The sequence below is a fragment of the Rhamphochromis longiceps genome, linkage group LG2 (assembly GCF_057381845.1).
Source record: "Rhamphochromis longiceps isolate RC_006_pf linkage group LG2, R_longiceps_female_GT1.1, whole genome shotgun sequence".
Lineage (NCBI taxonomy): Eukaryota > Metazoa > Chordata > Actinopteri > Cichliformes > Cichlidae > Rhamphochromis > Rhamphochromis longiceps.
The window spans coordinates 37,898,062-37,914,706 of NC_140558.1; the positions used below are offsets into that span (position 1 = coordinate 37,898,062).

Genomic DNA, 16,645 nt, shown 5'->3' on the forward strand with positions numbered 1-16,645 from the left:
CGTCTAAAAGCAATCCAAAGCAACACGTACAAACTCATAACATCCCATTTTTTCTCTGATTTGGCACTATATACTACCTCTACAGTCACTATAAACGACACGCCGTGCTTCGGCATGCTGCGTTTGCAGTCAGTATATGGAAAAAAAAACACGTTTAGTCGTTTTATTCTAACAGAAACCTCTGCAGCCTTGGAATCAAACTTTCATCCCACACAGGAAACAAATCACTTCTCTCCAAAGGTCTACTAGTTATTTTGTGTTTTCAGGCTTGTTTGCGGAGCTTTTTAATGACCGTCCACACTTCTCTTTTTTTCCCCCCGCAGCTGTGGGCAGCTCCTCCACCGCCTCTCTGAACTACATTGTGGGTGAGCCCATTAAGAGCACATTGGAAAATCAAGGGTTTCTGGTATGCATACTGACTTTGAGCATATTTTGCTTTCATAGTGTAATCATAATACACACTCAGAACCCAATTTGCAAGTTAACCCTTTAACACCTGGAGCAAAAACTGAGCGTTTTAACATGTTTCTCTTTGTACTGTAAACTACTAACGCTATTTGTTTTCCTTAAGCAGTGAATTTGTAATTAGAATTTAAACAGAAAACAAAATGTAATTGATTTAACTATCACACCAGATTGTGCCTCTTTTTTCACTCAAACATTTGGGTTTCACATTTTTCACTATGGAAACACCTTTGCGGTTAAAAATGAACTGCTACCGCCCTAACCATGTAGTTTACAGCAAGAAAATTCACTTTCTTTTAACATCGACTCTTTACTTCCATGAGGAAGAAGACAGCTTGGGTGGCACAACCCAATAACTGGTTGTGCCGCCCTTGGTAGCAAGAACTGCCATCAAGTGTTAGTGATGTCCTACAATGGGTCACTCTTCTTTCCGGAATTGTTTTAATTCAGCCACACTGTAGCGTCGTTGGGCACGGGCAGTGTGTTTAAGCTCATACTAAAGCACCTCAGTTGGATTTAAGTCCAGACTTTGGCTAGGCCCTAAGTCATTTTATGTTATTGCCATCCAGAGGTGGACTTGCTGATAATTTCCTGCTGTGTAACCGTGTAATGCCTGCACATTCTCCTTGAAGATTTTCTGCAGAATTCACATTTCTGGAATTTACAACAAGAATTCCAGGTCATGAAGCAGCAAAGCAGCCCCATACCATTACACTACGACCACCATGACTGTTGGTATGAAGTTCTTTTCGTGAACTCAGTTTTATGCCAAATGTAACAAATCTTCAAAGTTCAACTTTTGGGAAAGGAATAATTTCCCAAAAGTCGTTGGGATCATGAGGATGCTTTTTGGCAATGATAAGCCTTTGTGCTCTTTTTTTGGTCAGCAGTGGTTTTCTCCTTGGACCTCTCCCATGGAAATCAAGTCTCTTCCTTATTGTTGAATCATGAACTCTGACCTTAACTGAGGCAATTTGGGACAACAGTTCTTTAGATGTTGTTCTGGGTTCTTTTGTGATCTCCTGGAGTAATTTTGGTAGGTCACTGCTCCTGTGAAGGTTCATAACTGTTCTGGGGTTTTTTCATTTGTGGATAATGGATCTCACACTGTGGTTCACTGGAGTATCAAGACCTTAGAAATGACTTTGTACCCCTTTCCAGACTGACAGGTGTCAAAGACTTTGCTTGAGTTTCTTTAAATTGTGACATGATATGTTTCTTTTTGAGATTTTTTAGCCTCCTTCACTTTGTCAGACAGGTTCTATTTAAGTGGTTTCTTTATTAAAAAAAAATCTGGTAGTAATCAGTCCTGAGTGTGGCAGGTGAAAGTGAACCCAGCTCTCTAAAACAACAACAAATTGGTTAATCACAATTAACTAATGAGTTAGCAAAGAAGAAAGAAGTTGTTTTTTTCACACCAGGTTTAGATTTAGCAATCATCATTTAAAAAATGCATTTACTCAGGTTATCTTTGTCTGATATTAAAATTAGTTTGATGATCTGAAATATGTATTTGGGACAGATATGCAAAAACCTAAGAAACCAGAAAGGGGGCAAATACTTTTTCATCGTAGCAGCAGCCAAATCACGTCAGTCACAAACATTCAGAATAAAAGATCATAGTTCAGCACTGAATGCCAGGTGTGATGTGATACACTGGTTGTAGATATTGTATAACAGTGTTAAGTATTCAAATGATAACCCTGGAACCCTGCTCGATTTATAGTTTTTAACATTTTAGCATATTAGCAGGCTGTTTCTGCACATTTTTCTAATTTGTCTTAATGAAGTCTAATTGTGTAATGTGCAGCTGCATTAGCTCGATACTCATTATTAAAGGACTAGGGGCTTTTACAGGTCCGTGCAATGACTCACCTCGCACTGCAAGAAGGTCTCAGGTGTTGGGTTTCAGTATGTCTAATAGCCAATCAAAAGCACTCCAAAAACAACCCTACGGTGGCTGTTTGGAGCCACTGCAAACAATGTTCACAATGTCTGCTGTCTCTGTGTGTCTGACAGAGTCAGTCTGGCATCCAGTGGCCACATTTACAGCATCCACAGACTCTATAAAATGATGTCCACCTTGACATTACCCACTGGTGTTTGAACACTGGTTTTGAAGCCTTGAGCTGAGCATCTTTGTTTTTAATGAGTCCAGACGTCAAACGTGAGGGATGAATCTAACTGAGAACCCGAGGAAACCGCAGACTCATCCAGCAGCAACCTGTCAATCACCAGGTAAGCGAGCGGCAGAGCACATTTCGCTTCATCGTCTGTTTTCCTCCACAATGGGACTTTAAATTTACATGGAGCATTAAATAAAAATTCAAACTCTTGATTAAAACGATAAATTTCTTGCATTAATGTACTAAGCTATAAAATCAAGTTTGGAGTATCCTGCGAGTTATTTTTTTAATCATCTCATAAACACAATTTTAACAAAATCAGAACCTCTCTCTGGGTTTATATCTTTAGCTGCATCTTTTCACAAATGTTGGGATGCAAACATGTGCGAACGTTGTCTGGTCTTAATGTAACTGCATATAATGTTGGACTTCATGTGTTCTGGGTGTTAGAAGGCAAACAAGCAGCTTAGAAGGAACTTTTTGTTCTCTGGGTTTTTGGAAAACAAAAAACAAACTGTATTAAGCCGTTAGGATTATGTTTAGAGTCTGCAAAAGTTACCGCTGATAGTGTTATGATGTGGAGTCTGAACCATGGAGGCCTTCCATTAGTGACCTCTGTCCACATCTACTGCCAGCACTGAGCGCTGCTTCAGTTGTTTGAATCTCAGGAGTATGATGAGTGGCGGTCGACTGAGAGGACGGATGAATATCTACCGTGATAAGTGAACGGATGCTGAGGCCGTTTTGTTAGAGTCTGAAAATGTAGCGACAAGAATGCACTTCAAATTGGAAGGAAAACCGTTTCATTGGGTCTTTGATTGTGTTATTGTAGCGGCTTGGTTTGTCTTACAAGACAGCATGATGTTGCTGAAATCCTGCTTAACTGCACATTTCTGCCTTTCTCTATACCCCCATATGTTACAATGTTTGACTGGCTGTTGGACTGTCGTGTTGGCTGCTGTTGTCTTTTATAACGTGGATGCTAACAAACTCCCCCCCCCCCCCCCCCCCAAAAAAAAACCCCATCCTAATAAGTAATAGGGTTATTTTCTCATAGTCTGCTATGTAATCTAAATTAGTTTCTCCAAACAGATGAATCATTCCCTTCAGGTCATTAGAAAGACTGAAGGTTGAGCACGAGTTTAGCTCACTGGGTGAGTAGGCGACCACATGCCTCTTGGCCGGGTTTGAGTCCAGCCCTCGACCCTTTGCTGCATGTATCCCCTGCTCTTTCTCCCACCTTCCTTTGATCTTCACTGTCCAATAAAGGCAAAACTGTCTAAAAAAGTAAAGTTTAGAAGGAATGCAGACTTTTCTTCAATTCGGACACTGCGGTAAGGAAACATTTCCTACTTATAAAACAGTGTTTCCTGTTCTCTCCAGGTTGCAAACACCCGATTTCAGATTGCTGATTGCTTTTTCACTGCTGTCTCTTCAGCTTTTATACTGGGCCAAGGTCACAAACACACAACTGTCAGCCAACTGTTTTGGGAAAAGGCAATGTTCTTTATTCATAAGTTAATGTGAGCTACAGATTGATTTAGTGCAGGGTGATGCACAGGTTGTATTACTCTGAAACAAAACCCAGCTTTCCATCTTTTCCATCTGTGTCCTCACAGTGTGACCAATGTCGCCTCACTGAGGGGGTCCTCGCACATCTTCCTTGGTTCTGCCTGACGTTATGCGAGTATTGAATAGAAATTTTCCAGTGTTTGTCATCCGCCTTGTCCAAAGACATTAAACCCAACAACATACTGGAAATTTCTGGATGCTCTGTAGAAACCTTTTAACTTTCATATCCAGATCGCTCTGCTTCTGTGAATGCTGGTTGCCAATAAACTGATTCTTTTCTTCTTCACCCACCTTTGCACACTGGAGATGTTATTTGTTATACAAATAGAAGAATTACCTGTGTGTAAACCAAATACTCAGGGTAGATTTAATAGGATGTGGGGGCCTGTTCTTGATATATTACCTCTCACAAGCAATGAGCTTTACTTATTTCTTAACCCAACAGTGTACGGAGTCCTTCTTATATATTTTGGTTATTTTCTGTTTTCATAATGTCAATACTCCGTATGTATTACCATCTGGCACACTCTTGTTTGTTCACTGCTCTGTGTCTGTTTACGGCAAAAATAAATAAATAAATAAATGAAATGAAATGAAATGAAATAAGGATAAGGATATCAGTCTGATCCTGTCTGAAAAACCTAGATTCGGTGTTGTTGAAAAACTGCTGATCTTTTTAATTCCCTTCTACATTATCCTGCGTTCAGTTTGCCGTGCATCAGTGGGTTTGCACTGGATCCTAACAGGAGGAAGTTTGGAGGAATCTAGCAAGAAAGGATCAGTACTCTGGATGCATTTCACCCCACTATGTCAACAGCTTTTCTTCATATGTTTTCAGAAGTTTTTCACCTCACAGCAAACTGTGGGCAGTTGAATTCCCAGAACTGAAAAGCTCGGATGAAGACTTAAATTCCCCTGCCTGCTTTTCTCCATCTGGTACTCTCACTCTTGTTCAGCCTAACACTTGTTGGGATTCTTTCACTGCACTGAAACATTTGATTTGTGCTTCCCGATAGCTCAATAAAATGAGATTAGAAGTACACCAAGTACAGAATTGGTACTTACTTGTTGACAACCTTAATGCCCAGGGAGCGAGCTGAGCCGATGATGCTTTTCACAACCGTCTCAAGGGAGGCGTTCCTCATTTTGAAGCACTCGTCCTGAGCTTTCACCTGTGCGATTTCATACACTGCTCTGACGGACACCATCCCCGCCGTCTCGTGACCTTGACGCACACACAAAACAGAGGGCGAAGCATAAATAAAACAATATAAAATTCACTACATGTATCAAGAAAGGTTGAAGGAGGGCAAAGCGAGTTGGAAATCTGTGTGCACAGGTGAGTACGTCAGCGTTGCAGGAGTCAGCTGAAGGTAGCTTGAAGCATAAAACGTGAAAATCCATAATTCTCTTTCCCTAACACACCATGTTTGCCACTTCCCACCTCTGCCGCAGCGTTTCCCCATATGTCATGAATTTAACATCAATCGCAGCAAAGCTCAAATCCGAGTCCATGAAGAGACATGTGTCCAGAACACAGCAGGTGAAAACTTTAGTAAGAGCAGATACATGACTGAGGCAAGACCTCTCACCCGTCTTTCCAGCTCCTTTTGCAATTCCTGCCGCTTGTTTGAGGAAGTAAGACACCGTGGGCTGGCCGATCGTCAGGTCATACGTTCTGTCAGGCTGAGAGGGAAAAAGAGAGACAGAGGAATCAATATTAACACCCATGAAACCCCTGAGAGTGTGAATACATGAGATTTTGCAGAATGTATAAATATTATTGTAACCAAGATTTTAACATCCTGATTTTGACCCTATATTCGGTATTGCTTTGTGCTTTAGGACAGCCAAAGTACATGGGACAGTGTTTAACAGAGATCATAATTATTATTTCCCCCAAATTAACACCAGTGTGTTTTCATCCCCCTGGAAAAAATAAAAATACTGGCACCAAAATCCTATGTCACCCCATTCTTGAGTTATCACATTCAGAAACTCTGAGATTCAAACTCGTCCAAGATTTTTAGTAGATACAGCTACAGTTAGGGCTGTTCGATATAACGATATATATCGGATGACGATATAAAAACGTCTATCGTTTCATTTTACGCTATCGTTTGTTTCGTGGTGTCGCAAAATAAACTGTTTACGGCAATATTTTTTCATGGTTTTGATGGTCACTGTAGTGGCTATATTAATTTCTTAAAGTTCTCTCTTTCTCTTATATTTTATATAACCACACTATGGACGCACAAGCGCCTGTTTTCATGTGTTGTGGTTAGCAACAACGACGGTAACAGCATCGCGTGTCTGCTTGTTTATGTTCCACATAAACCTTTCACAATAAAGCTCAAGATCCTGTTGAGACTTTTCAAAATAAACTGAATCACGTGAAAGAGCAGCCGTCAAGTGTTAGAAAATAAACCTTAGACTCAAACGTTAGAACAGGCTTTTCCCCGCAGCACGTCGTGTAATAAATACTCACAAAGAAAACGGCGGCTGTTACAACTTATGTCTAAAAATGTATCGTTTCATGCATCGGTTAAAACACTCGACTCCAGCTACATGAGGCGCAGCTGGAAACACTTCCCGCAAGTCGAGCTGCCCGAGATTCACAGAATTTACAGAAATGTTCCATTTTTGTGATTTATATCGTTATCAGGACGATAGAATTCTTATATCGGGATATGAGATTTTGGTCATATCGCACAGCCCTAGCTACAGTATCAATTTGAAGCTCCTACATCACCTTGTTTTTGAATTATCACAAACTTGGATGTTGGCAGGGCGATGACATTAAAACACAGTACAGCCTTTAACAAGCCTAAATTCATGAAACGACTTCATGCAGCAAGAGAACTTTAACCATGATGTTATGGGATATGCACAGCCAAAGTCCACAGGCTCGGCCAAAAAGAGATTAAAGCTGCCCAGGACATGACTAACACGCGTCTACTGAGCGTCACTGAGGTCAGCAGAGACATTGTGAGTGAAATGGCACTTAAACAATCATTAATAGAAAGAGAGTTCTCTCCCAATCCAGAAAACAGCTGAGCAAATTGGGTTGTTTCAATGGCACAATGGAGGGTCATGACAGTTTCTGCTGTGACGTGTCAGGTACATTCACTGGTCAATTTATTAGGTACACCTTGCTAGTACCCGGTGGACCCGTTTAGCCTTCAGAACTGCCTTTATTCAGAATTTTGGTCCATATTGACATGATGTGAATCTTCTATCCCATGCCATGGTGACTGTGGAGGCCATTTGAGTACAGTGAAGCCATTATCATGTTCATGACACCAGTTTGAGATGATTTGAATTTTGTGGCATGATGGGTTATCCTGCTGGAAGCAGCCATCAGAAGATTGGTGCACTGGTCATAAAGGGATGGACAGATGGTTAGAAACAATATTTAGGCAGGCTGTGGTGTTTGTTACTAATGGACCTAAAGTGGGGCATGGAAATATCACCCCAAACGTCTACAAGGCAGGACAGATCCACAATTTCATGTTGTTTGCACCGGCTTCTGACGCTTACATCTGAATGTTAAAGCAGAAATCGAGACTCGTCACATCACGGGCAACATTTTTTCTTCAATTCTCCAATTTTGGTGAGTCTTTGTGAACTGTAGTTTGTTTCCTGTTCTTAGCTGACAGGAGTGCCACCGAGTGAGGTCTGCTCATCTGCTTCGAGGTTCCACTTCTTGTGCATTCAGAGATGCTCTTCTGCATACCTTGGTTGAAATGATTGATTATTTGAGTTGCCTTCCTACCAACTAGAAGCAGCCTGTCCATTTTACTCTTGACTTCTAGCATCAACAAGGCATTTTTACCCAGACTGCTGCTTCTCACTGGGTATTTTCTCTTTTCAGACCATTATCTGTAAACCCTACAGACAGCAGTGTGAAAATCCCAGCAGAACGGTTTGTAAAACACTCACACAGCCTGTCTGGCAACAGCAACCATGCCACACAGAAAGTCACATAATTCACCTCTCTTCATTTTCTAATGCTCCGTTTGAACTTAAACGAGGTCATCTTGACCACGTCTATGTGCCTAAAGCACTGACTCGCTGCTCCCTGACTGATTAGATATTTATGTTAACGAGCAATTGAAAAGGTCTACCTGATAAAGTGGCCGGTGATTGTGACCTGACATCATCATTGTGAGGAGCAAGAAACTGGTTAAAAAAAATTTTATTTTCATGCACTGGACTGAACATTTTCATGCAGAATAATAGGGGAGGTTTTTGAAGCGGCCTCCTGGGTTTTGCAAACATCACCGTCTAATTATTTTTTCAGAAAACGACTCTGTGAACCGAATGCGTGCTAATGCATGAGGAGCACAAATTAAATCTAATTGCAGCAGCTGAGCTAACATTCACAGCAGCTCGTCGAGTTCGAAAACTCTTTCCGACTCATTTTGAAATTAGATTTTGAGGTAAGACGTCAGAAGCAGCTCTACCTTCCAGCGTGACTCTTTAAAGTCTGCTCTGAAGCCGTCACCACGCATCACGAGAGCAACTCTGGCGGAGAATTACGACATTCGTCTAATTGGTTTGAACGAACAAACAGATTAACCTTCTTAACTCAGATAATTGAACATGGCGGATAATCTTCAAACACAGTCTTGAGTCATTTGGTTTCCCTGTACTGCTGAGTTTGCTGAAAGTCTTAACGCAGCAATATAAAAACATAGCTTGGTCCTACTTCTCACAAGATTAGGACTTTTCTGGAAATTCAACTTAAGGCCCATTAAATTGCAAAAAGTTAAAAAGCTTTTATTATCACATGAGTAAAGCAAAGATAATCGCATATTAGTCGATCTTCTTCGGGGTCTGGAGGCAGTGCGCTTCATGTTTTAAGGGCGAATTAATTCACAGTATTAATCCTACCCTGTGGATTTGAAGAATTTACATTTTCTTTATTCCACTGTGAGAACCTTTATTTCAAATAAGATGTTTTCAAGGTTATGATGTCAATTACTGCACCGATCAACAAGGCAGCTTATTATTTTGTCTTTTTCTGTTATGGAAAAAATTTATGCCATAACCTGCTGGTTCACTGTGAACCTTTTAATGCCTCAGCTGCATTAGAATAAAAGTAGGACAGCAACCTCCTTGCAACTAGGAAGAAAAATTTTATGTTTTTTCACATCCAGCCACCGATTGCAAGTAGCTGCCGTGACCAACTAGTTACCCAGAGCTCGAGCATGTAACACCCTCAACCTTGAAAGTGGCTGACCACTTTCAATCACAAGACAAGCGCACAGGTCACCTGATAGGACGGAACCTCAATCTCACTTTGTATTTCTGCTCATCTCTGAATTAGGGTTTCATATTCTGCATTGTTAGACTTTAGCTTTCTGGTATTTCTATATCTTGTTTATTGCCTTACACAAGTTCCTTTTGGAGTTATTTCATGCCTTCATTTGCAGAAATCTTTAGGTTTACTTAGTAAAAGCCCTTTAGTTTTCCCATTCTGTTCCTCTAGTCTTTGTATTTTTGTCTCCCCTGTTCCTCGTTCAGTTGTGTCTTGTTTAATTTTGGTAATTGTTGTTCTCTTTATCTTGTGTTCCGTTTACGTCCCTCAGTCTTGTCGTTTCTACAGTTTTCAGCCGTGGCTTCCACCTGTTATCTCTCCTCTTCATCATCTCTGTCTCCCTCTGTTCGGTGTCGCATCGTCTGCATTATCTGTGCGTTCCCAGCTTCTGTATCATTCAGAGTGCTGTCTAATTTGTAAACACATTGCCAGCACACTGTGATCAATCTGAGTCAGTCTGCAACAATGTGCACGACTTGCGTTTGGGGATTTGATTCAAAGAGTTGCCGATTGGTCATATTTCCGCATATAAGCCCGAGTGCTGAGCGCCTGTGTCATTAAATTGCAGACCTGCAGGGTCTGTGATGCAGTTTCTGAGGCTGGTGAATTTCTATGTATGCAGATGGCAACACATTTGCAATTTTTAACAATTTATCACAGTTAATCACCGCATGAAATTGCCAGTTTGACCCAATTCAGGCACAAACCAATCTTGTGGGGGTTTTATCGCAGTCTTCGAGAGTGGTTGCATCTGGTTTTCGAGGCAACCATTTCAAAGGCGAAATGATCGCAAGCTGGTCACAATAAACTTTGTTGCGTCAAGTGCAGTGTTAAACTCTCAGGAGAACTGTGATGCTGGATGCAGCTGTAATAAAAACTTTGTATGAAGTTGCTGCCTTATGTGAAGAATGCAAGTTTATATTTTAAGAAAATGTTCTATTAGAATTTTCCCATAAATCGGGCTGCATTAGTTATGTCTTCAGCTTAAGCGTCGCTGTTCTGCAGCCTTTCGGATTATCGTAAATTAATCTGACTTCAGTCACAGGCTACTTTTCATTTGTGCGACCTGCATGAACCAACGCAGTAAAAACACATTGTGTGAGGACAAGCTTTTGATGATGATGATTAACAGACTGGTATTCCGATAGATTAGATTTCCACTCTTACACTACAAAGTCAATATCCACTGTGTTCGTACTGTGCCGACACATTCTGATACTGTATCTCACCCACGGACTTTCAACATGCGGACTGGAGCGAGACTGAATCACTGACCTTCCGATTAAATGACTCAACTCAACAACATCTGCCGTCTCATTACTAAGCAGTCGGATTCTCCAACTTTCTCCTTCACACCTTTTTAACTTGATGAAGTTTTCCATCAACGGCAGAGGAAAAGTGATTAGAAGAAGACATAGGAGGGGATTATTTGGACTATTCCACTGCAGCCTTAATGAAAATGACCCTACTTCTCACTTGCTTTATGATCTCGGCAAAAATTTCCCTGGCGAGTTTATGGTCTCAGGTGTAGTTTCAAGTCTTTTTTTAGTGCAGTTAAGATGTACGGTTGTAATTTATGATCTCTACCATAATCACAATGCAGCCACGATTTAGGGCAGGGTTACCTTGGGATTGACAAGTTGCTCCCATATGAGTCCCTTAGTTGTTTATGTACACATCCAGCAGATACAAAGCGTATTTATTGATTTGGAGACATCTTTCAGGCCATTTGAGGAATTGGGAGTCTTTTTTAGCTCTAGTTTAGCTCCACCAGCTCCTCCGGGGGAGTAGCTGACTCTTCATCCACTAAATGCTCCACTATGTTCAGCCGATACTTGCTAACAGTGACAGTCTGCTGCTGTTCGGTGCTGGGCATCTACTGTTCAGTGGATTTTTCTGAGCTGTTTCACTGAACATCCGCCTACTGTGGCATGAAAATAACACAGATGAGCTGAATCAGAACAGAAAAGGCCACTGACCAAAACAAAGAGCAGAGGGGAGTGCAGTGTCGGGTGATATTTCTGTGTTTATTTATCATTTTCCACAGCTTTCACATCCCTTGTGCCACTTCATCTGCTTTTTACATGAACTAGACTCACTTAACTTTGAAGTAACCTAAGCCATCTGCATGAGGCGTTTCCATTTTTCTGTCTACTATGTGCGTGTTTAGCCGAGTGCTGCTGCACATCTGCTCCCGAGCCCCATGTGCTTACCCTCTCCGTCCTCCCCTCAGGACTCAGGACCAAAACAAAAATAATTTCTTCAGCCTCACTGAGTCATTCTGAACCTGCTTTTTTCCCCCCCACCAAATTCAGATTCATTCCCTGGTTGGAGGTTTTTATTAGCTAGAATATGACAGCCAATGCAATCATTAAACCATCTTGGGAGAGTACTTTGCATCATCTATTTTCTGTCACATAAAAATTTAAACAAACATGAGACAATAAAGTGCAGGCTGAGCTGAGAAAACACCGCGGAGCAGGTGATTTGTCATCGGAGACATGTTATCTCGCACGATATGACCTTTCGATGGAAGGAAGATCATTTATTCTGTGGAAAAGCTGTTGGTTGTAAGAGTTCAATTAGCTGCTGTTGTTTCTGAAGAGAAAACACCTGCTCGGGGATTTTTCTGACGAGCAAAATGAGCAAGCAGAAAATTCAAAGATGGATAATAAAGAGGGGGCGGGAGCAAAGGAACAGTTACTGACGTTTAAGGAGGAGTTCGGCATTTTGGAGAATATGGTTATAGATAATATAGAGTCAGATGATCAGATTTGCTGGTTTTGCCCAAATAAAATCTAAAACTCATTAATTAACAGGATTTATGTTGTTTGCTTGATCTCGACTAGGGCTGCCACAAACTATTATTTTGATAGTCGACTAGTCACCGATTATTTTTGCGATTAGTCGACTAATCAGATCATCATCCTTTGGACGCAAAACAGCTTATTGCACCAGCATGCATCTGCTCTTATATAACTATCATTAGCTTACAGCTTGAAGTGTTTACGGTATGTGCTAACTAAAAATAAAGACAAGATGATAGTTTATTAAATTTTAATGAAATTTGCAGATTGTTTCGGTGAAGTTTAATAAACTCAGCCGTCTGCTCCTTGCTATCTAAAATATAACAGGACACCGGAGTAAATTCTCCAGCATGAATGAAGGACGCATTTCTGGGCCGCATTTGTCGGAGTCTTCGAATTTGGACAGTCTTTGTCGTGTCGCTGTAACGTAATCGGCCTACAAATGCTGGCAGAGAAGGATGCGGTTCCTGAACTTGGACACAGCTACGATACTGGACACAGCGTCTTCTTCTTCGGGGTTTAACGGCAGCTGGCATCCTTGTACATCCAGTGCTGCCATCTTCTGTTTCAGTCCGTTAATACACTGCTACTGATTCCTTACAAAGCTTCAAACGACGCGTCGACTATTAAATCAGTCGTCGACGATTTTGATAGTTGACGTAATCGTGACTAGTCGACTAATCGTGGCGGCCCTAAACTCGACACACATTTTGCAGTGGTCACTGAACCAGCCATTGATTGTATATAAAAGATGGTGACAGACACTGTGACATCACCCAGTTGTTTGTCAAGCCTTTTGAATAGGGCTGAGTACCATTTATGTATGAACCAATACCAGTCCTAGGATTTGGTTTTGGTTACTTTTTGTCGTTCCTTGTTTTGAAATAATAAAATTCTAAATGTTATTTGTTATTTACTTAAAACATTTTACATACCACACCAGCTGCCTGGTCACTCTATAATGATGGGAAGTGACCGTCATAGTGTTTCCATGCGACAATATTATATAGTAATCTTAGGCTGTTACTTATTGGTACATTTTGACGTTTAGGCCACACTATCTCAGATAATTGTGTTTGTTTACCATAGGTAGCATGCTGGAAAGACATTTCAACACAGCCAGTGTAAAAATGTTATTTTAAAACTTCAACTTACACTGTGGTGGCACAGTGTACACTGTGGTGATTTGTTGGTTAGCCCCGTAACCTCAAAGCGTCCCGGTTTAACTCCCCTATCTGGCTGAGGCCTTTCTGTGTGGGTTTGCATGCTCGTCTCATTTCTGTGTGCGTTCACTCCGGATAATCCGGCTTCCTCCCACAGTCCAAAGACATGCCTGATCTTAGGTTAACTGGAGATTCTAAATTGGCTTATTTTTAAAATGAATTCTCAAGCTGTGTTTAATAATGTTTTAACCTACTGACTGAGACTATAAAACCGAACAGGAAAAAAACTGAATGAAAAACTTCCTCTGTTTAGCGACCGACTGGTCATTAGAAAGAAAACAGGTTTGGCTTCACTTCCAGGCCTGGAGGTCCCCCCCTCCCCATCTTTTAGATACAGTCTATGGCATTAGCAAATGACTTCTCAGATGTGACTGGAATTATTCATTCATTTACTACTTGCTTCATAATCAGGAGTTCTGTGTAGAAGACTGTAAAAACCCAAAAAACCCTTTGGAGAATCATTTGCTCTCTGCCATCAAATACATCACAGTTAACATTTGTTAAATAAGTTCTGACATGCATTTCTGTAACATATACACATTATCCCAAGCAAATGGTTAAATACTTTGTTTCAGTGTTTGCTGGGGGTGTGCTGCATATCTCTTGCAAAACTACTGTTTCACTCATGCAAGTCTACAGCTGTGGTGCTTCCAGATTTAAATATCTCAACAACTATAAGAAGTATTTCCTCACATCCATCCCCACTCAGGATGAATTGTAATAATTTGGACAATCTTCTGACTTCTTCAGGTCAAGACTTTAATTTGTACAATATCTGGCTTCAAACACCTGAAAAATTAATGACATTCTCATCGTCTACAGCTGCAACTCAGCATGTCAGAGCTAAGCTTAAAGAGCTGCTGTGACCAAGAGCTGGTACGACAGCTTTTTGAGGCTTTTGGTCTTTTTGTCTGAAGAAATATGATGGAAGCATCACTTTTTTCTAACTTCAGACGAGGCCAGGATAGCTGTTGCCCCCCTGCCTCCGGCCCTTTTACTGAGCTAATTGCCTCCCGGCTTTCACACACGGACATGACAGTGGTATCGATCTTCTCATCTGACTCTCTGCAAGAAAAGTGAAAAAGTGGAATGTCTGAAAAAGTCAATTTGTTCCTTTAAAGTAAGATGAAAGGGACTGTAAGATGTGCTTAAACCTACTGACAAGGATGAGGTGAAAGCCTGCAGAGAAACATCCTCTCAGAGGCTGACACATGTTGCATGCGCACACACTAAACATTACACGCAGAATGCGCACACACACACTGTGCAGCTTGAACTGCAACGCTACAAATCACCAGCAGATGGCACTGCACTGATAGACAGAAGCAGGGCTCCAGATGTGATGGCAGAGCTGTTGCTGGATATTGCATGTCAAAATAAATTCACGCCTCTGAAAGGATTAGGCTTTCCCTCCTTGTGAACCTCATTACACAACACACAGAGAGCAGCGAGGACACAGCACACAAAAGGTGGGAGGGAAGTATGAGGAAGTCAAAAAATATGTTCTTGTGTGAAATAAATACTACAAACATAACACCTCTTTTTGGAGTAATTCACATCTCTTGCATGCACTTAATGGTTCTTGACTGCAGGTTCCTCTGGGTATTGCTTCATTAATGAATGCAAATGGACATTACTTCGTGGTAGAGTATGAATAATGGAAGTGCTGCGATAATGTTATGCAGCTCGTGGAATTAGCCACAATCGTGCTAGGGAGGGGCGCTAAGTGCTATGTGTAATGGGTCAGGGATGGGGTTAGACAAACCCACAGCGAGCTGCACAGACATACCTTCACATGGATCTTGATCGGGAGAGGGATGCCATCCTTCAGCTCCTTGGTTTTCTCATTGAAGTCCTTGCAGAACTGCCCGATGGGGATTCCTTTCTGGATGGGGAAAAATGGTGGGGGGGTGGGGGGGTGGAGAAGAGAGGGAAATAAACATGGTGGAGGATTGCTTTAAAATGTATGAGCTCTTAAAAAAATTCAGCAAAGCATCACTCATGTCACAATGTGCTGCCAGAATACAGATGCCTGTGCTGCTGTCAGTCAATCAATCAATGAGAAACCTTCAGCGGTCTGACTGTATTCACACGTGAGCAGCTCAGAGAGCAGCCATGTGACACTGTACACTCATATATATATATATATATATATATATATATATATATATATATATATATATATATATGTGTGTGTGTGTGTGTGTATATATGGTGGGTGAGTGTGTGTCTGTGTTGATATTTTGCTGGAGACATTTTTTACACGTCCCACTGAGATGTGCATGTGTGCACACAGCCCCTTTGTTGTTTCAGACAAAGTGTTTATGTGTGTGTGTGTGTGTGTTTGTCACTCGAGCTATGACTGAATGCATGTTGGGGCCCAGAGCCAGAGAAACCCAGTGATGAATGAGCTCCCATTTTCTAGCTCCTGCGAGGCCAACCAGAGCGAAAGCAAAATGGATGGGTGACATTAAGTCAACACCCGGCCAACGCTGCTCCTTTGCAGCGCTCCTTTTTGGAGATGAATTCAGTGGCAAAGACTAATAAAGAATCTAATTATTACTGCTGAAATTCAAACTGACCTTCACCCGCCATCCTTCCCAAAGGCAACACACTGATTGAAATGTTCATTTTAGAAATGAGAGAAGGAAAAAGCCTGTTGTTTTTTTAATACGCAGTTTAATGGACTCACGAGCTTCTACTGCTCCATGACAGAGCACACCGAGCAGCTCTAATAGTGGATCTGATGAAAAGTCAGTCATCCCGAGACATTCTCCAACGACAGGTTGGGAAAGACATTTATTTGAAGTTAACAGAGCAGAAAGTTCTCTGAACATCATCTCCTCTAACGGCTTCAAAAGCACCTGATGAATGCTAATCAGTCGCTCGATCTACACAACCGCATCGCCTCATCAGCGTCTAAAATGCTACTACGCATTACTCACTGGCGTTTCTTTGCATCTGCTAACACAATAACAACAAACTGATTGAAATTTCAGCACATCACACGAACTGCGGCAGGTCGTTGTTTGAGCTGATGGGTTCTATCTGAATTACAATATCCTACTAATGAAAAGAAACACAGCTTCGTCTCTGGAGCCCTCACTAGGCTCTACCTTCCCTCCCCTT

General features: G+C 41.4%; 1 protein-coding gene across 1 annotated transcript in view; it reads right to left on the reverse strand.

Annotated features, from left to right (window-relative positions):
- mrpl11 (mitochondrial ribosomal protein L11) overlaps nucleotides 1-16,645 on the reverse strand; it is a 65,020-nt gene that overhangs the window by 742 nt on the left and 47,633 nt on the right. Inside the window, exons 3-5 of the mRNA XM_085427275.1 lie at nucleotides 15,306-15,401; nucleotides 5,756-5,849; nucleotides 5,229-5,388 (exon numbers count right to left, since the gene is read on the reverse strand). Of these exons, the coding sequence (XP_085283401.1) occupies nucleotides 5,229-5,388; nucleotides 5,756-5,849; nucleotides 15,306-15,401 (350 nt within the window). The remainder of the gene's footprint in view (nucleotides 1-5,228; nucleotides 5,389-5,755; nucleotides 5,850-15,305; nucleotides 15,402-16,645) is intronic.